Genomic DNA, 14,479 nt, shown 5'->3' with positions numbered 1-14,479 from the left:
GGTTCGCATAGCCTGTGGGACATGTCTACGGGCATGGGGAGAGTCTCCCGTGTATGAATTGTACAACATCTTGGCGTCTATTATAAAAGTACAGATACAAGAAGCTTCTCTAGCATTTTTTTGTACAGATCATGCCTTCAGCACCCGCTGCAGCTTGAACTTCCTCAGCTTCTCTACCGTGGTGTAGTAGCGGAACTTCTCCAGCTCTGCCCACTCCTCTGGGAATTGCTTCTTGGCCCATGCCTCGAACTCACGCTGCAGCACCTGACCAGGAAGTGCATTAAAAGGGATGCCCAATCTACGCAAGAGTTAGCTTCCGAACGAAATTCTATGTGGGTGTTGATTTTCAACTCACGTCATCGCGTCGGGCCCGTACCCAACAGCTCGTTTCATGGTTCTGATTGTGCTCTGCACCTCCTGCAAATTGCCGTTGCCTGCTAGGCCACCGCAGTAGGCGGCAAAAACGGCCGGGGGGACGTCAACCTCCATCTTTTCTATCTTTTTCCAGATGTCCCTGGCGATTTGATCACCAAAGGCCTTGATTTCGCAGAGGGAGAACACAATTTCGAGACTGTTGTATGAAGGGCCTTCTGCTGACCGAACAATGTCCTGCCAGAACTCAAGTCCTAGACTCGGTTTTTTGCTTGCTCCATACGCAATCATCAATGCATTGAACATCCTCGTGCTTGGTTGGATTTTAGTGTCCATCTTCAACATGTTGTGGACCAGCCTCAGACTGTCCAGATTAGGAGATCTGCCAAATCCTTCGAAGCACTGTATGTAGGCGTCGCTGGTGGGATGGAATGTCGGGTTGACATGTTGCCGCATGTGTCCAAACACGTGGACGGCCATATCGGCTCGGTTGCGGTCGAAGAAGGTATCCATGAGCTTGAGACGGCTCTCAATGCTGGTTTCCTGGAAGAATTGCCGCAGGATGGAGTAGGCGTCCCACACTCTCGCGGTACTGTTCTTCCTATCCAAGCAATACGCCACAAAGGCATCCCTGATAGATCGTCGTTGCTCGTTGCTGTGCTGGAAGACGTTGAGCGACAGTGTGTCGATGATCTCAAACTGCTGGTCGTTCTTGAGGAAAACCGTGCACAACGCAACCACTGTCTCTGGATCCAGTGTCACGATACGTTCCTCGAGAATATCCAAGATCTCGCGTATCGCTTTGAAATCCGGCTTCGTTTGGTAGCACAGCGCTTGAAGATATTTGTTGATCAGGGGCAAATCTTCCTCTCCGTTAAGGTCTGTCTTGGGGAGCTGCATATATGCTGCTCTGGCTCCCGCCAAGTCTTTTGCCCTGATCATGAAATCCATCTGGAGTAGGAATGTCTTCGCGTCAGGTTGAATACCGAGGTCACTAGAGAATGCAACAAGCTTGTCCGCCAGGTATGGGTCGTTCTTCTCAATCGCAACCTCCAGAAGACCGTTGATGGTCCGAGTATCTGGCAGAATGGAGCTGTCATCGGGGTTGTGGCGAGCGACAACTTCGAACATACCCTTGATATCGTCGAGACCCTTTCCCATCGACAGTACCGCCCATTGATAGACGACGTCCCAATGTTCCTTGCTCGGATTTGCGTCAACGAGTTTCTTGAAGATAGGTGCAGTCCAGCCACGTTGGTTGTTCCTGGCCGAGAAATGCAATATTTCTCTAAACGTCCTGGGGCTTGGATGCTCATTGTTGTGTACGGGTCTCAAAAACCACTTTTTCGTTTCCAAAACATTGTCCTTTTTCGCGAAAAAAGTGGTCATGACCTCGTGAAAACTTGACGTAAATGGTAAACCAAGCTCTTCAGCCCTCGCAAGAGCATCGACAAGCTGGGCCTCGCGACCTTCCTCCGCCAAGCCTTGCAGGACGTTAACCCAGAGATTCTGCGCATTCGGTCGTTCTGCCTCCGGTAGCCGGCTCCAGTATTCCTGAAGACTCGACAGGCCTTCTTCGGACGCTCCGAATAAAGTCAGAGCCACAAGGTACGCCTCAAAGTCCTCCGTGGCGCCAGGGTCCGCCGCATCCAAAGCCCTTTCCGCTTTGATAACATCGTATAAAGCTCTAGAGAACTCCAAATGCTCTTTGGTATCTTCCTTCGGCAACTTCAACAGCGCCTCTCGCGCAGCCGTCAGCTCCGTCAATGTTAATCCCGGCCCCGGTTCGTCGTCCTTGTTTTCGACCAGATATTTCAGCAGGTTTCGGCAATGTAGCGCCTGAGTGCTGTTGACGACGATGTTGAAGCGCAGCTTGTACACAAACAGCTCCCGAAACGCCTCAACCAGTTCCGTTCTCGTCGGTGGTCGTACGCTCTCGAGGAGGCGATTCCTCCAAGTCAAAACCGTCGTCCATCCAGGCTCATACTCTGGCTTCTTGATCTGTCTCGGGGGCTTCTGCAGGATGCCAAAAAACGTCCGGCGCGGCGCTCGTCGGGACAGGGATATCGTTGCTGCTACCGGAAGTCGCGTATGGCGACATGTCGGGCGAGAGAGGATTGAGCACGCGGGAGCGCACCCCCTTGGAACGAGGACCTGTCGGCAGACATGGCGGGCTATTTGCGCCCTCATGATGTGGGTTCAATACTTCTATCGAAGGATCCTTATGAGACTAATTAGTTTCGTCAGAGTGCATGTGTAGCTTCCGGGAGACATACCTGGGCATCTTCAGACCAATTCACACAATGCGCGGCATATGGTGAAGCTCAATGCCGGCCAACGAAGCTCTCAAAGATTTGCGAATTGGAATTGGGTACTGGAGCTTTCGGGACTTGGAAATCGCCGTAGCTGCCACCAAAATGCGACCTGCACTTGGCAGTAATGCCGTGGATTAGCCGAGCTTAGTCATCACTCTCTCACTCGAGGCTTCCAGCCTCAGTCAACTCTGTGAACTACATTTCTCACCGATAACTGAAAACGTAATTAACAGTATACAGTTTTATCATATAGTCGATATATTCACATATTTAAAATGATTTTATTTGTGTAAACTCGAAAAATCTGGACTAAAGAGACTTTCTAACCCCACCGCTCAATCCATAAATCTTCAACCTTGTGCAACATCAACTGAGCGTTAGACAGCACTGAATACAAATTGTTCGGGCCTTGTACGAACCTGTATAAGGCCTGCTGAACAACGTAATCCACGGGAAACTCATACTTCCGTTAAATGCTTTTGGTCTCGCCCAACAGCCGAGGGTACACTGCAATCCAGCGGATGAGATCACTTTACCCTTGAAGCTCAACCACACTGCCTGAGACCTGGTACTAGTTTCTATTGGTTAGAAGACACATCCTCACGCGTCGTCGGACGATTGCAAATTTTATCAATGCGGTCATTTTCTTAAAATGGAATGCATGAAGTACGGTGATGTTTGGGGTGTCAAGTGACCTGAATGGACTGGATTCGACCTCGTACTTGGATCTTCCAAATCACCCCGGAGAATCAACCCCAGAGAACATGCTCAGAGATACCAGGTATGGCCGAATTAAGTTCATGGTCGGTTTCTAGTTGGAGTTGGAACCTCGGTATCAAATTATCTTCCTCTTAACCACAACGCTGAGTGGCAAAAGCACAAACACGCTCGGACAAAATGACGAAGCCAGCGCGGAAAGTAGGCGTGCCAAAGTTGAGATAGAAAATAATCATTCAAAATTCTTGAATGCAATGAAAACTGGAAATGATTCAGAACATTATATTCAACTTACCGTTAGACAGTCACATGGATGTTTAATATTTGTAGAAAGCTCCAACGCCCCCTGCGGGACAAGGTGATCAAACCTCGTCGCTTCCGTGGTAGTCACATTGTCACCCAGTAGGTATGCTGTATGATGAAACCTTACCTTACGAACTTTACTTACTGATGTTAGTGCTTACCTTCTAGCGTCTTCCGAAGACCGGCCTTTACTCTCCCGCACAGGACTACGGCACATCCTTTGCCCTTTGGGGCAGTTGAAGCCTCCTTTGGAAACCGCCGCAAATTGCTAGTACTGGAACTCGTCACCACTCTCTCGTACCCTCCCACGCCAAAGATCATTCTTTAGCCTTGGCCCAATATCATATCTAGGTCACAGCTCCGACATGAAGGAGCAAGAGCAGCAGCTGATACGACAACCCAGCAAACGGAATGCCCAATGCTACTTTTGCTGCTGCTGGTGTTGTTGGATGGTTCTTACCTTGTTTGTTCTGGTCTGCGGCTGCGTACTTCTCTTGTTCTCGTCTCTCAACTTTCCGGACCAAGTGCCGCCAGTTGTGTAAACCAGGTTCGAAATCATAAATCCGTTATCTCCATGCCCGTTACATCGCGTCGCGTTGCAATTGCCCTTCCCGCCGTGAAGCTCTCGGACCATAACTTCGGCTTGCCAGTGGCATGTGTTCCTCATCGTTCAAGTGAAGTAAGATACTGCCGCAGGGGTTATGAGATGTTGATATGAGTCAAACTCGGGCGACTGGTCCCTCAAACCCCACACCCTCTTGTCCATCTTCCTATCCCACGTTTAGCAACATGCATTCGGCGATGACTCCAAACATAGTTGCCAACAACACGGCGTCTCAAGTCTTTTTATATCCCCTCAACATGGAATTGAGGTTCTACTTGGACATGCCTCTCGCAATTTCATCCAACCGGTGTGCTTCCTCTACACCGAGATGGTACCGAACTCAGGCCTTTCTGATGCAGAGCCTTGTCTTCCCCTAGTCATCGGAACCGATGTTGTCGGTATAATTGGAGAAGGCGAGCCATGCCCTGCAGCACCAAATCATTTCTCTTATCTGCATGTGAGTACCCCGCTCCTCTTTCAGGGAAATGGTCGATGGTCCAACGCTGACGACTCGGCCTCTTGCTTCTTTGCGATCCATCATCTGATACCTGTTGCCATGGCCATCTTCTCCATCCATATCACAACCTTGGTGGCCAATCCCTCTCTGTGGCTCTTTCTGTTTTCCACCCGTCTGAACTTGGCGTCTCTTGTCCCAGTACAGATCCACACCTTGACCAGCGAAGAGTCTTTGATGTCGTTCTTAGCGAAGGCTTCGCGGTTGGCTCCTATTAGTCGTTCGGCTTGCATCGACTGCTTGAATCGAGATCATTGTAGCCGCATGTTCCTGGTATCCCTGCCTTCATCGGTCCCAGTCCTTGGCGCAACTCATGTCGTCGATGGGTCCTGCTTTTCCCAATCTCTTTCATGTCCAGCGCGTCTTGGGACCTTCCCATTTCCAAGTCGTCGAAGCTCATGCTTCAGCCACCACACCCATGTCGTATCCCTCTTCCCTTCTCTCAAATTCTTCCGGGATCATCGTCGTGTTGACTGGCCGGGGAATATCCTTGCGCAATGTCCACGGTTCCTTCGAGGCCCTTTCAGATCTTTCCAACCTGGGAGTTGTTACTTCGAGTGAGTGGTTGTCAACCAGTGTGCTAGTCATCCTTTCACACAGCCATCCAGGGTCTTGACCAGCATCTCGTCGACGCCGGACTCGATGGTGTCGGGAGGGGTGGCGGGGGAAGGTATGGCGTTGGCATTGGGGAAGATGGCGATGGGGGTGGGGATGTAGAAGCTATATAGACGAAAATGAGGGGGGCATAGATGGGGCAAGCAGACCAGGGATGGCGATGAGGCACGGCAAGCTAGGACATGGAGGGGTGTTGTACAAGATCCGTCACTCCCCGGACGATCCTGTCACATCATCGTCAAACCAGCTACCGCTGTCCGATGTGACGGTGGTCCAAGCTAGTGTGTATATCCCTCACACTCGGTCAACAAAGAGTCGTCCGATAACCGAGAAGCCCGACGAGAAGAAAAAAAAAGGATGGAATGGAGGGATGAGAAAATGCATAGAGGCAGGTCAAGAAGAAACGAAACGATCACCGACTCACCGTGGTATAGCTCACCACGCTTCCTTACCACCCCCCGTACCATGTTACTCCTTCCTGGCACTTTTCTCTCATTCGCCCAAGTTGTTAGTGATAGAAGTTAGTTCCAAACTTGCATTGGCTCTCTTAGCTCCGCGTCTCTTACCCCTCTCATTCCCTGCATCTCTTTCGTTGCCCCGGGCGCGCAAGACTTGGTTACTTGCTTGGTTGCTCTCACTCTCTATCTGTCGTTCGTCCCTAGTCCGCGCGGCATCGTCGATCACGGGGGAGTGTAGTTGAGCTCTGTATGGCTGGATGAATGCGGAATATTCCATCTGGTCAACGGACATGGGGAGTGGGTGTGGGCGAATGCCTCCTGAGGCGTTCAAGTGTGCGTTTCAGAGCTGCAAGTGCAGCTCACGGCGACTGGCTCTCACGGGCTTGCGGCGCACCCTCCTTCTCGTCCCAATAGGACGGCGGTCAGTCAGCTCCGTTCCGTATTACTTTCTGCCCCGGCCGGCCATAGACTTCTATCAAGTGATGAATTCCAGGTTGACTTTGCATTCTCGCAAGACTTGTTACGGACTCGAGGGGCCGCACGGAGATCCACAGCTTGGCCCTGAAGATAGAGAGGAAAAGAGCTGCACTGTAGGCAATAGACGGAAGGCAGAGAAAGACCGGGGGTGTGAAAGGAGCAAGAAAGAGAGGGAGAGGTCGGATTAAGCCTAGTGCTGTCATCCGAACATCGTCCCAATGTCGGTGATCCGCGGCACATTGATCGACGGTTGACAGGTTGACTTCCCGCAAGTGTCGATATTGACGCGTTCGCTCACGACCATGGTACATATGATGGGGGACAAGAGCCGTTCGGGTACGGACTTGCTCTGATATCACCGAGTCGACAAGGGGACCGGATCATGCCAAGCACACAACCTCCGGGCGAAATTAGACAAAGTACGAACACCGGGTCGTGTGGAATACGACAAACCGACGCACTTGCCTACCAGGATCATCAAGAGATGGATGGGCCAGTCACTTGTCCGTCAGAGCCCATCTATTTTCAGTTGCCTGAACTGCAAGTTGACAAGACGTAAGACAGAGACAAAATGTAAGAGAGAGAGACAATCAACTGCGGCTAGCCACAGTCGTTGACTGAAGACGCGTGTCACGACACGCGCAACTCCGGAGCGCCGCACCGTTACTCATAGCCCGTAGCTGAATAGGCCAAGACCCTTCTTCGTCCTCGCTCTCCCTCATCCCCGTCGGGCGTCCCCAGCATGGCTTTCTCTCTATCCCAGTGAGCGATCAGCACCCGGGGAGGAAATTGGAAAACATGGCGAGGCAGGGGAGCAGAAACGAAGTCAACTCGGCGACCGGGGTTCGGGCTGAAGGGTGATCAGATCGTCAGTCAACTCGCACAAAGATCCCGCATGTGTTGTGATCCCATGAGGTGTGCGATGTGCTTTACAGACATCTCGCCCAAAGGAGCAAGTGTGCAACGGAGAAAATTGCTTACGAGCATATGGATGACCGAACGGACTTCGGGTAAGAAGTCTCAAGCAATGAACGGCCGCGGACCTCGACAGATCGAGACCGAGGTTGGCGGGGGTGGTATGCTCTGCATGTCCGGTAAATAGACTGTTCAAGGGCATCTATATCCCAGTCGATATTGGTCATCGGCCGAGATCTACTCCTCACAACGTATTGCAACTAGCAACTTGGCTCAACTCTAGTCCGAAACCTGCCTCTTGCCCTGTACGGGGAGGCCCAGTCGACGTCGGACATGTCGCTGCTTAGCATCACCGACTGTTGTCGACCTAAACACCGTCCGGCCGACATTCGAATGAATCAACCAATCCGTACAGTAAAGAGCTTTAGAGGGGGCATAGGCAAGCGCCCTTCATCGCATCTTACAGTTACCGACGCCGTTGCCCGTTGTTGCACAACAATGAGAGTGCGCCGCGAGCATACATTCACCCGGCACGGTGCAATGCTTACCCTGGACGGACGGCCCGTCGTTGAAATTGCGGCTACTTGGCCGCGCTTCAGACCTGGCGATCAGCAACTTACCGAGCCGCCAATGGTTAGCTTGCCGACTGGGGGTTGGAGCTGTCAACCTCGGCGCTCATTTCTTTTCTACGCGGACACTAGGCTTTCCGGACACCAGGGGCGCAGTGTCCGTCGAGTCTATCCTCGAAGATAGCCCTGCCAACCAAGCATCCAGACCATGGCTTACCTACGTCCGGACATTAATCCCGTCGGCGCCTTCATAGAGACAAACTTGGACTTCCAAGCAAGGGAGACGGGAAGGGGAAGACGGATGAGAGAGTCCTGCGCATAAACGGCCCCCCCAGGCCCAAGGGATAGAGGTCGGTCGCCGGCGGCCCAACAGACGGCAGAGTCCCATCTTGGGTTCGCGCAACCCTGTGTCCAGTTGCCAGTATGCCCGGACGTTACTTTGGACCCAGGAAATCGAAAGATGCCGCCTTTTGGTGGCGCCGCAAGTCCTCCGAGGGGTGGCCCGCAAGCCCAACAAACCCTTGTTTGGGGGTCCGAAGTTGTCAACTCCGTGGTTGTCCGTGGCACTACCGCGAGACAGAAACCAGTTGACAGACGCAACCTCCCATCCCTTGATCTACAACACTTCCCACCGAAACAAACGCAACTTCCGAATGCAGTTGCAGTACCGGACTATTCCATGTCGGTGGCCAAAAGTGGCTATCAACATTTTGAGTCCCAAGTGTTGCCCGACAGAAGTGCTTGCCTCTGGGAGGGCCCCTCGGGCAACTCCAGAGAACCTCGTACCCGACACCCGACAGGGAGATACAAAACAATTGGATCGATATCAGTTGGCCGGGTCGGTTCTGTTGTGATCTATAACTCGCCCTGGCGCCAGTATTTCAGTGGAGGAACAAATAAAATCGAGCATCCAGACCAGTTGGGACACGATCAGACAACGAAAAGAACCGGAACGGGGTCCGTCAGCGACACCAACGCACTTGCGTTGCTCCCTTTCCAACTTCGACGGGGCTGCCTAGAAAAGAGACAAAGGAGAGCCGACAAGGCAGAACAGACGCCTGCGCTTGTCACAACCTCGTCTTTGGGGCTCTGCGCAACCCGTCCAATGGCACGGGGGCAGCCGCCGGCGTCAATGACGACTGCATCGCCAGCGCCAAAGCAGGGCTGGAGGCTGACGAGCCCAGCTCTGGGCGGCGGAGCACACACCACGACAAACCCGACGCGATGGAATTAAAATATCACCCGTACCATGTACAACTGGAGCGGCGCTCAGAGTGTGGTAGCCGTTGCACGATGCGGGCTTCGGCCGAGCCAAGCTTTTGCAGAACGCCGTGCATGGCCGTCGCGCCGCTCACCCTGCACCTGTGCGGTACGTAATCCCGATACCATCATCCACCTTCGCGACGGACGGCCAGGCCCTCGCGACGCGAACAGATAGCGGGCTGGAAATGCAGGCGAAGAAGAGATGTCAGACAGGAAGGACATGCCAACCGCTTCAACACATCGGCCGAAGGGACGAAGGACCCGGGGACCGGTGCAGCCTTACGGCAGCTATCGCCATGGCGTCATGTCATCCCTTGGGTGCTTACCTGCCTGCATACGCGCCATCGACTGATACGAGAATATGGCAGCCAAGGCCGGGGTTGTCTCTCGCCCGGGGTCAGCCAGATGCAAGGCGTCGCGCTTGCGCTGATTGGATGTCTACGAACTATCGAGAAAAGAGATTTTGGACTGTAAGGGAACAAGACGACCCGTTTCTCCCTTTTACGACATCACTTGGGCTCCCGATGATGATACAGAGTCTGTTAATCGAGGAAGAGGAATCGCAGATAGCCAAATGAGAGATGCTTCCTGGCAAAACCGTCTTATCTCCGCAACTTCAACTTGAAGAATGAAATGTCATCGCCTTGCTAGCTCCCAAAGCCCTCCCGGGGTGCCTTGCAACCAATGCCGCCTCTTATGATCGCTGCTTATTATGCATGGCCGAGGTGGTCAGCTTCCAAGATATACTACGTCGAAAGTTTGGGGCCGAGGCATGGAGGATTCCCACCTTACTGACAAGCGAACGAGTAGGAGCGTTTCCCGCAGCGCCCTAGGGATGCAGGTCTCGGGAATGCAAAGCGACCATCTCAGAGGAATCCCGGTAATGCGGGCCTCGGTGCTAAGCCCCGGTGGGATAAGATTTTTTTAGGCTTTGGTGTGTGTCTTGTACCAATTGTGCAACATACGATGCGGCTCGGCTGGGCTGGGGGGATTTGGAGGACCTCGGCCAGCTGGCGGCGCGGGCGAGGACGTACAAAGCCAGGCTGTGTGTGCCACACAAGACAGTTGTCATACAGAAAATTACCAGTTGTCACACAGAAGACAGTTGTCAGAACCTGTCTCAACTGACGGAAACATTGACAGGAGTCAAGAGAGGAACAATGGCGTCAGGCCCTCTCCGCGACATTGCCGTATTAGGAAACCCCCTTCAGGTTTCCATCGCCACCGTATCATGTGTTGTCGCTGGACGTTACAATGTCCCGTCTTGGGATGACAGGCCGTCTCCCTCCCGTGGCTTTCCCACGCTCGCATGGGGACGTCAAAATCGGGAAGACAATTCGTGCTCGTAAACCTCTTCAAGGGTTCAACCCTGCATGGCGGCCAGCCAACTGCGCGCGCCGACGTTTGACGTTGAAATGTGATAACGCATTTTTGCTTCAGTAAAAGCCAAATTTTTTTTGGCCTATTCTGGATCCTATGCAAAGTTCAGGAATGCTCTTCTAAGATAATTCGGATACATTGCATGTCTAGTGTCGAGGTTAGTTGAGGTCTCACGGAGAGTTACTTGCGGGAGAGTGATTTCAAAGGCCGTCCGCACTACTGTATGTACCGGCACCCCTCGGGCCCAAGACTGGAGATGCCCCAGGATCTGCGGCGGGAAGAAGGCCTGTGAAGTTTTGCCCTGAAAAGCATTGGCCATCTTGCCTGTTGCCTGCATGGCCGTCAATTGCTGGACGTGCAGTGCTCACGCTGACAGCGACAACGACAAGAAGACGTTCGTCGGTGCTGTCCCCGATTCATGCATGCGGCTTGTGTCTTCCACTTACGAGGCACTATGAGGCACTGTGAGGCACTCTCGAGGCAGCGACAAGGCGAGTGCTATAACGTGTTCATAAGCAGACCTGCGCAAGGCGTAGCGGAATGCCTCCGTTGGCAGCCCGGCGACAGGGATGGGTGCCAGCTGTTTCGTTTCAACCGAAGTCTTTGCATGGTTGTATCTGATCCGTGCCCTCCTCGTGTTGTCCATCGTATTCCCTCGCTAGGAAATCCAAGCATACACAACACTGCCATCGGCAGCTTCCAGAGTGTTTCGACGTCTCTTGCAATTGCCTGGTCTGGCCTCCAACCGTGTCGTGCTCGTAACTCTAAACAGTGGCGGCTGTCTGTCACAATCTGTCCCGCTACCCTGACAACAGCCTGGTGGTATCCCGGCTTCCTTGACTGGGAAGGTGTTTGACAGAAAAGGAAACACATGTTTGGGCAACCCCAAAACGAACCACCTGTTTCCTTTTCCAGCAATCAGACCATCGAAAAAGGAAAAACACGGAAAGAAGGGATCTGGCGATCTTTGACTCGGCCTACAGGCAAAGCAAAGCAAAGCCGGGAAAGCCGGAAAGCTCGGTTCAAGAGATGGCGACGTACTAATTACTGCCAGGGGGAGAGTGGATTATGGATGGGCTCGAGCGATTAGCAATTCAACTAGCTTGAGTAAATAACAAGACTTGGCACAGAGGCAAAGAAGTTGACGGTGAGCAGCGGCTAAATTTGTGGAGCAAGAGAGTTAGAGTGATGCCGTTGCTTGGCATCGGGATCCTGAAGCTTGCACTAGAAGCTTGTGGAAAAGCGAAGCTGTTGTGAAAATCTCACTGCCGGCTTGAATCATCCCAATCTAAGATCGTTGAGCATCGAATCACGAAGAAAAAAAAACACCCCCGAGTGACATCTCGGGGCCCGGATAAACGGGCTGCAGGAAAGACCATGCCACGTTGGCAGAAGTCGGCAAGCAAACATGCAAGGAGAGACGAAGGCCCTGCAGGAGATACCGGTGGAGAGGAGCGGATTCGTGGGCTGCATTTGCTCCCGATGGTGGCTGTCAATGATGAGACGGAAGCTGACGGTTTCGGGACCCGAAGGACCGGCGAGTACGAAGATTGTGTGTTTCCCGGCACGCCCGAAATTTGCGTGAGCGCGGTTAGGGGCATCATCGGATCTTCATCGTCGCAAGGCCGGGGGCCGTTGATTCCGCATCGCGATGCATGCAGCATTGGGGGCACGGAAGAACGGTCGTGTGAGGTGCAGAAGCAGTGGCAGCCTCGAGTAATGTGCGATGAGGACGGCGACGACGGTAGTTTGGATGAGACTGCTGAGCATTGCGCATGCCGCAAGGACGGCAAGGACTGTGATGCTCTGAGGGTACTTGAACGGCGGCTTCAAAAGCTGCACACTACAATCCCAAGTCATGGTGAAACGGTGTCTGACAGAGGGCCAAAGTTTCTGCCTCCATCGTGTTGGAGCTCACATCGCTCCCCTCCGCAATGCAAGACGCCGAAAATAGGAAACAAGAGTTGGCAGTAGCTTTTTACATGGTGGGTAGTCTTTCGAGTCGAAGGAAGGTCGCCCAGAGCGAACAGTGCCACGACATAAGGTATGCTGACAGGGAACAGCAAGCCTGACGATGAGCGGCTCAGATGCTCCTTGTGTCCATGTCAAGCGAGCCTAGGCCCCTAGGGAGGCTGACGGATTACTGGTTGCCGGGGTTATCCCTGGTCTCCAAGTCATCGAAACCGGGCAAAAACTGTGTAATTCGAAATTTGCCGAGTCACCGTTTTCACCGTCAGTCAAACCTCCCGTGTGATTTTGTTCTTTTACTTTGGTTTGGGGGGGGGGGGGGGGGGGGGCTTCATCCCTTTAGGCGGCAGTCTGAGCGGCGTTAGGCTCTCGCGTTATGGCACAGGCGCCTCTCTTGGAACTAAACGAAGAAGAATGTGATGCAGCCGGCTGGGAGTCCGTGAGATGCGCGAACTGTGGTCCAACTGGATGGTCGGAGAATATTACGGCAAGGAGGGTGCCCGCGAACAAGGATAATGCCGGTGGAAAGTAAACTACCCAGTGATATGCTCGCTCGGTCCAGGGCGGGGGAGACGTATCTTTCAAGAGGCGCCGAGACTGGCATAAAGATCCCTGGCTGCAGGCCAGGGCCAGCAACAACCCTGCAGGCCCCAATCGTGCTGCCCCTGGGCGGATCAGTGGATACCGCATTCATATTTCGTGCGAGATGGGCGGATAGATGGACTGCATTGCGATGACGCCGCAATAGGGGTCCAGTTGTGAGAGTTGGTCTCGGGTTCAGTCGAAATTTTGCTTGCAAAATAGTAGCTCAGGAACGAGAAGAAAATAAACGCGCTTGCAAATGCTAGTTGAGTGAACTTAGTCGCAAGCCGAAACTACGTGGTCCAGAATTAATCTCGAGATTTGTCCACAATGGCGCAGAGGAACCATGTACGCCAAGTATCTTAGCCTCATGGCAGCCGGGAGCAAAGATAGGAGCGCGCTAGTGAGGACGAATATAGCGACCTTCATTTCAAGGAGCCTGTTCTTGGCGGATGGTGGCTGCGGATAACTGCTGCCACTTTTTATGCTCGCCTCTCAGCCATTCGTTCTGGCAGAGTGTTTTCTTTTTCCCCAATAATGGTGACTTGGAGACGCAAAGCAAACAGCCGAGTATGAAATTAAGAGTCGACTCGATCAGGCAATTAGCGCCCCAGTTCAGTCAACTTGTCTCGTATACTTGCTTTTCATCTCTATGGGCCCATCTTGCAGCAGCAATCGTTTCTCGCCCTGTCTGGGCCTTCGCTGGAGGCGGTGACGCTGGTGTTTGCCATCCAATGACAAAGCCCCATATTCAAGTGCAGAGAGATTCGTCGATTAGATGCGCACAGTCGGTTCCATCCTGTCGAGATGTTTTCTCGAAGCCGTGGTCGGTGGGGTGGCGTCTGTGGACTGGACCTGCGCTAAGGAGACCACGCGGCAGGACATTGGAGCAGTCGGTCAGACTGTGGCCGGTCCTGCGTTACCGCAAATAGGGCGATGGCAAGTCATGTCTCACAATCAAAGGATGAAAGCTTGGCTGCCTTGGAGACGGCGTGGAGGAATGCAATGGGAATAAACACCACTAGGCATTGAAACAATGAGTAAGGCAAGTTGCTCGGGCTGTGGAGATGTGAGTGCACACGACTCAGGGTGTGGCATATCGAGAAAGTCAGGAGGGGGAGGCCCCAGGTTTGATCTGATTTAGAGTGGTGATTCACCTTGCACCAGCATTGGATGCCAACAAGCGCAGTCCTGACCGCACAAGGAGGCTATTATAACGGTGCATCCTGTGGCTCCAAAATAATGGCCCACCATGATTTCGGAGCGTGGAGGCTGACATAGGCGGGGTTGATCCTTATGTGTCACGCTGCCTCGCGCCGCGAGAGATAAGGTGAGTTGGAGGGCACTTGGCAGAGGTGAGAAAGCAGATCCAGTGCCAAAAGTAAGATAAGGTGCCAGGAAAGACACAGGCGCGGGATAAGCAAAGA

General features: G+C 53.0%; 1 protein-coding gene across 1 annotated transcript; it reads right to left on the bottom strand.

The window, feature by feature from the left end:
- Nucleotides 1-129: 129 nt before the first annotated feature.
- EsH8_V_000403 (uncharacterized protein) lies at nt 130-2,562 on the bottom strand (the record flags this gene model as incomplete). Its single annotated transcript, XM_083272919.1, has 2 exons — nt 130-298; nt 356-2,562. The coding sequence occupies 2 exons, from the start codon at nt 2,560-2,562 to the stop codon at nt 130-132; spliced, it is 2,376 nt and encodes a 791-aa protein (XP_083125634.1).
- Nucleotides 2,563-14,479: the final 11,917 nt, after the last annotated feature.

This window comes from Colletotrichum jinshuiense, chromosome 5, assembly GCF_051148585.1.
Source record: "Colletotrichum jinshuiense chromosome 5, complete sequence".
Lineage (NCBI taxonomy): Eukaryota > Fungi > Ascomycota > Sordariomycetes > Glomerellales > Glomerellaceae > Colletotrichum > Colletotrichum jinshuiense.
Note: the sequence above shows the minus strand (reverse complement) of the source record. Positions and strands in the feature narration are given on the sequence as shown.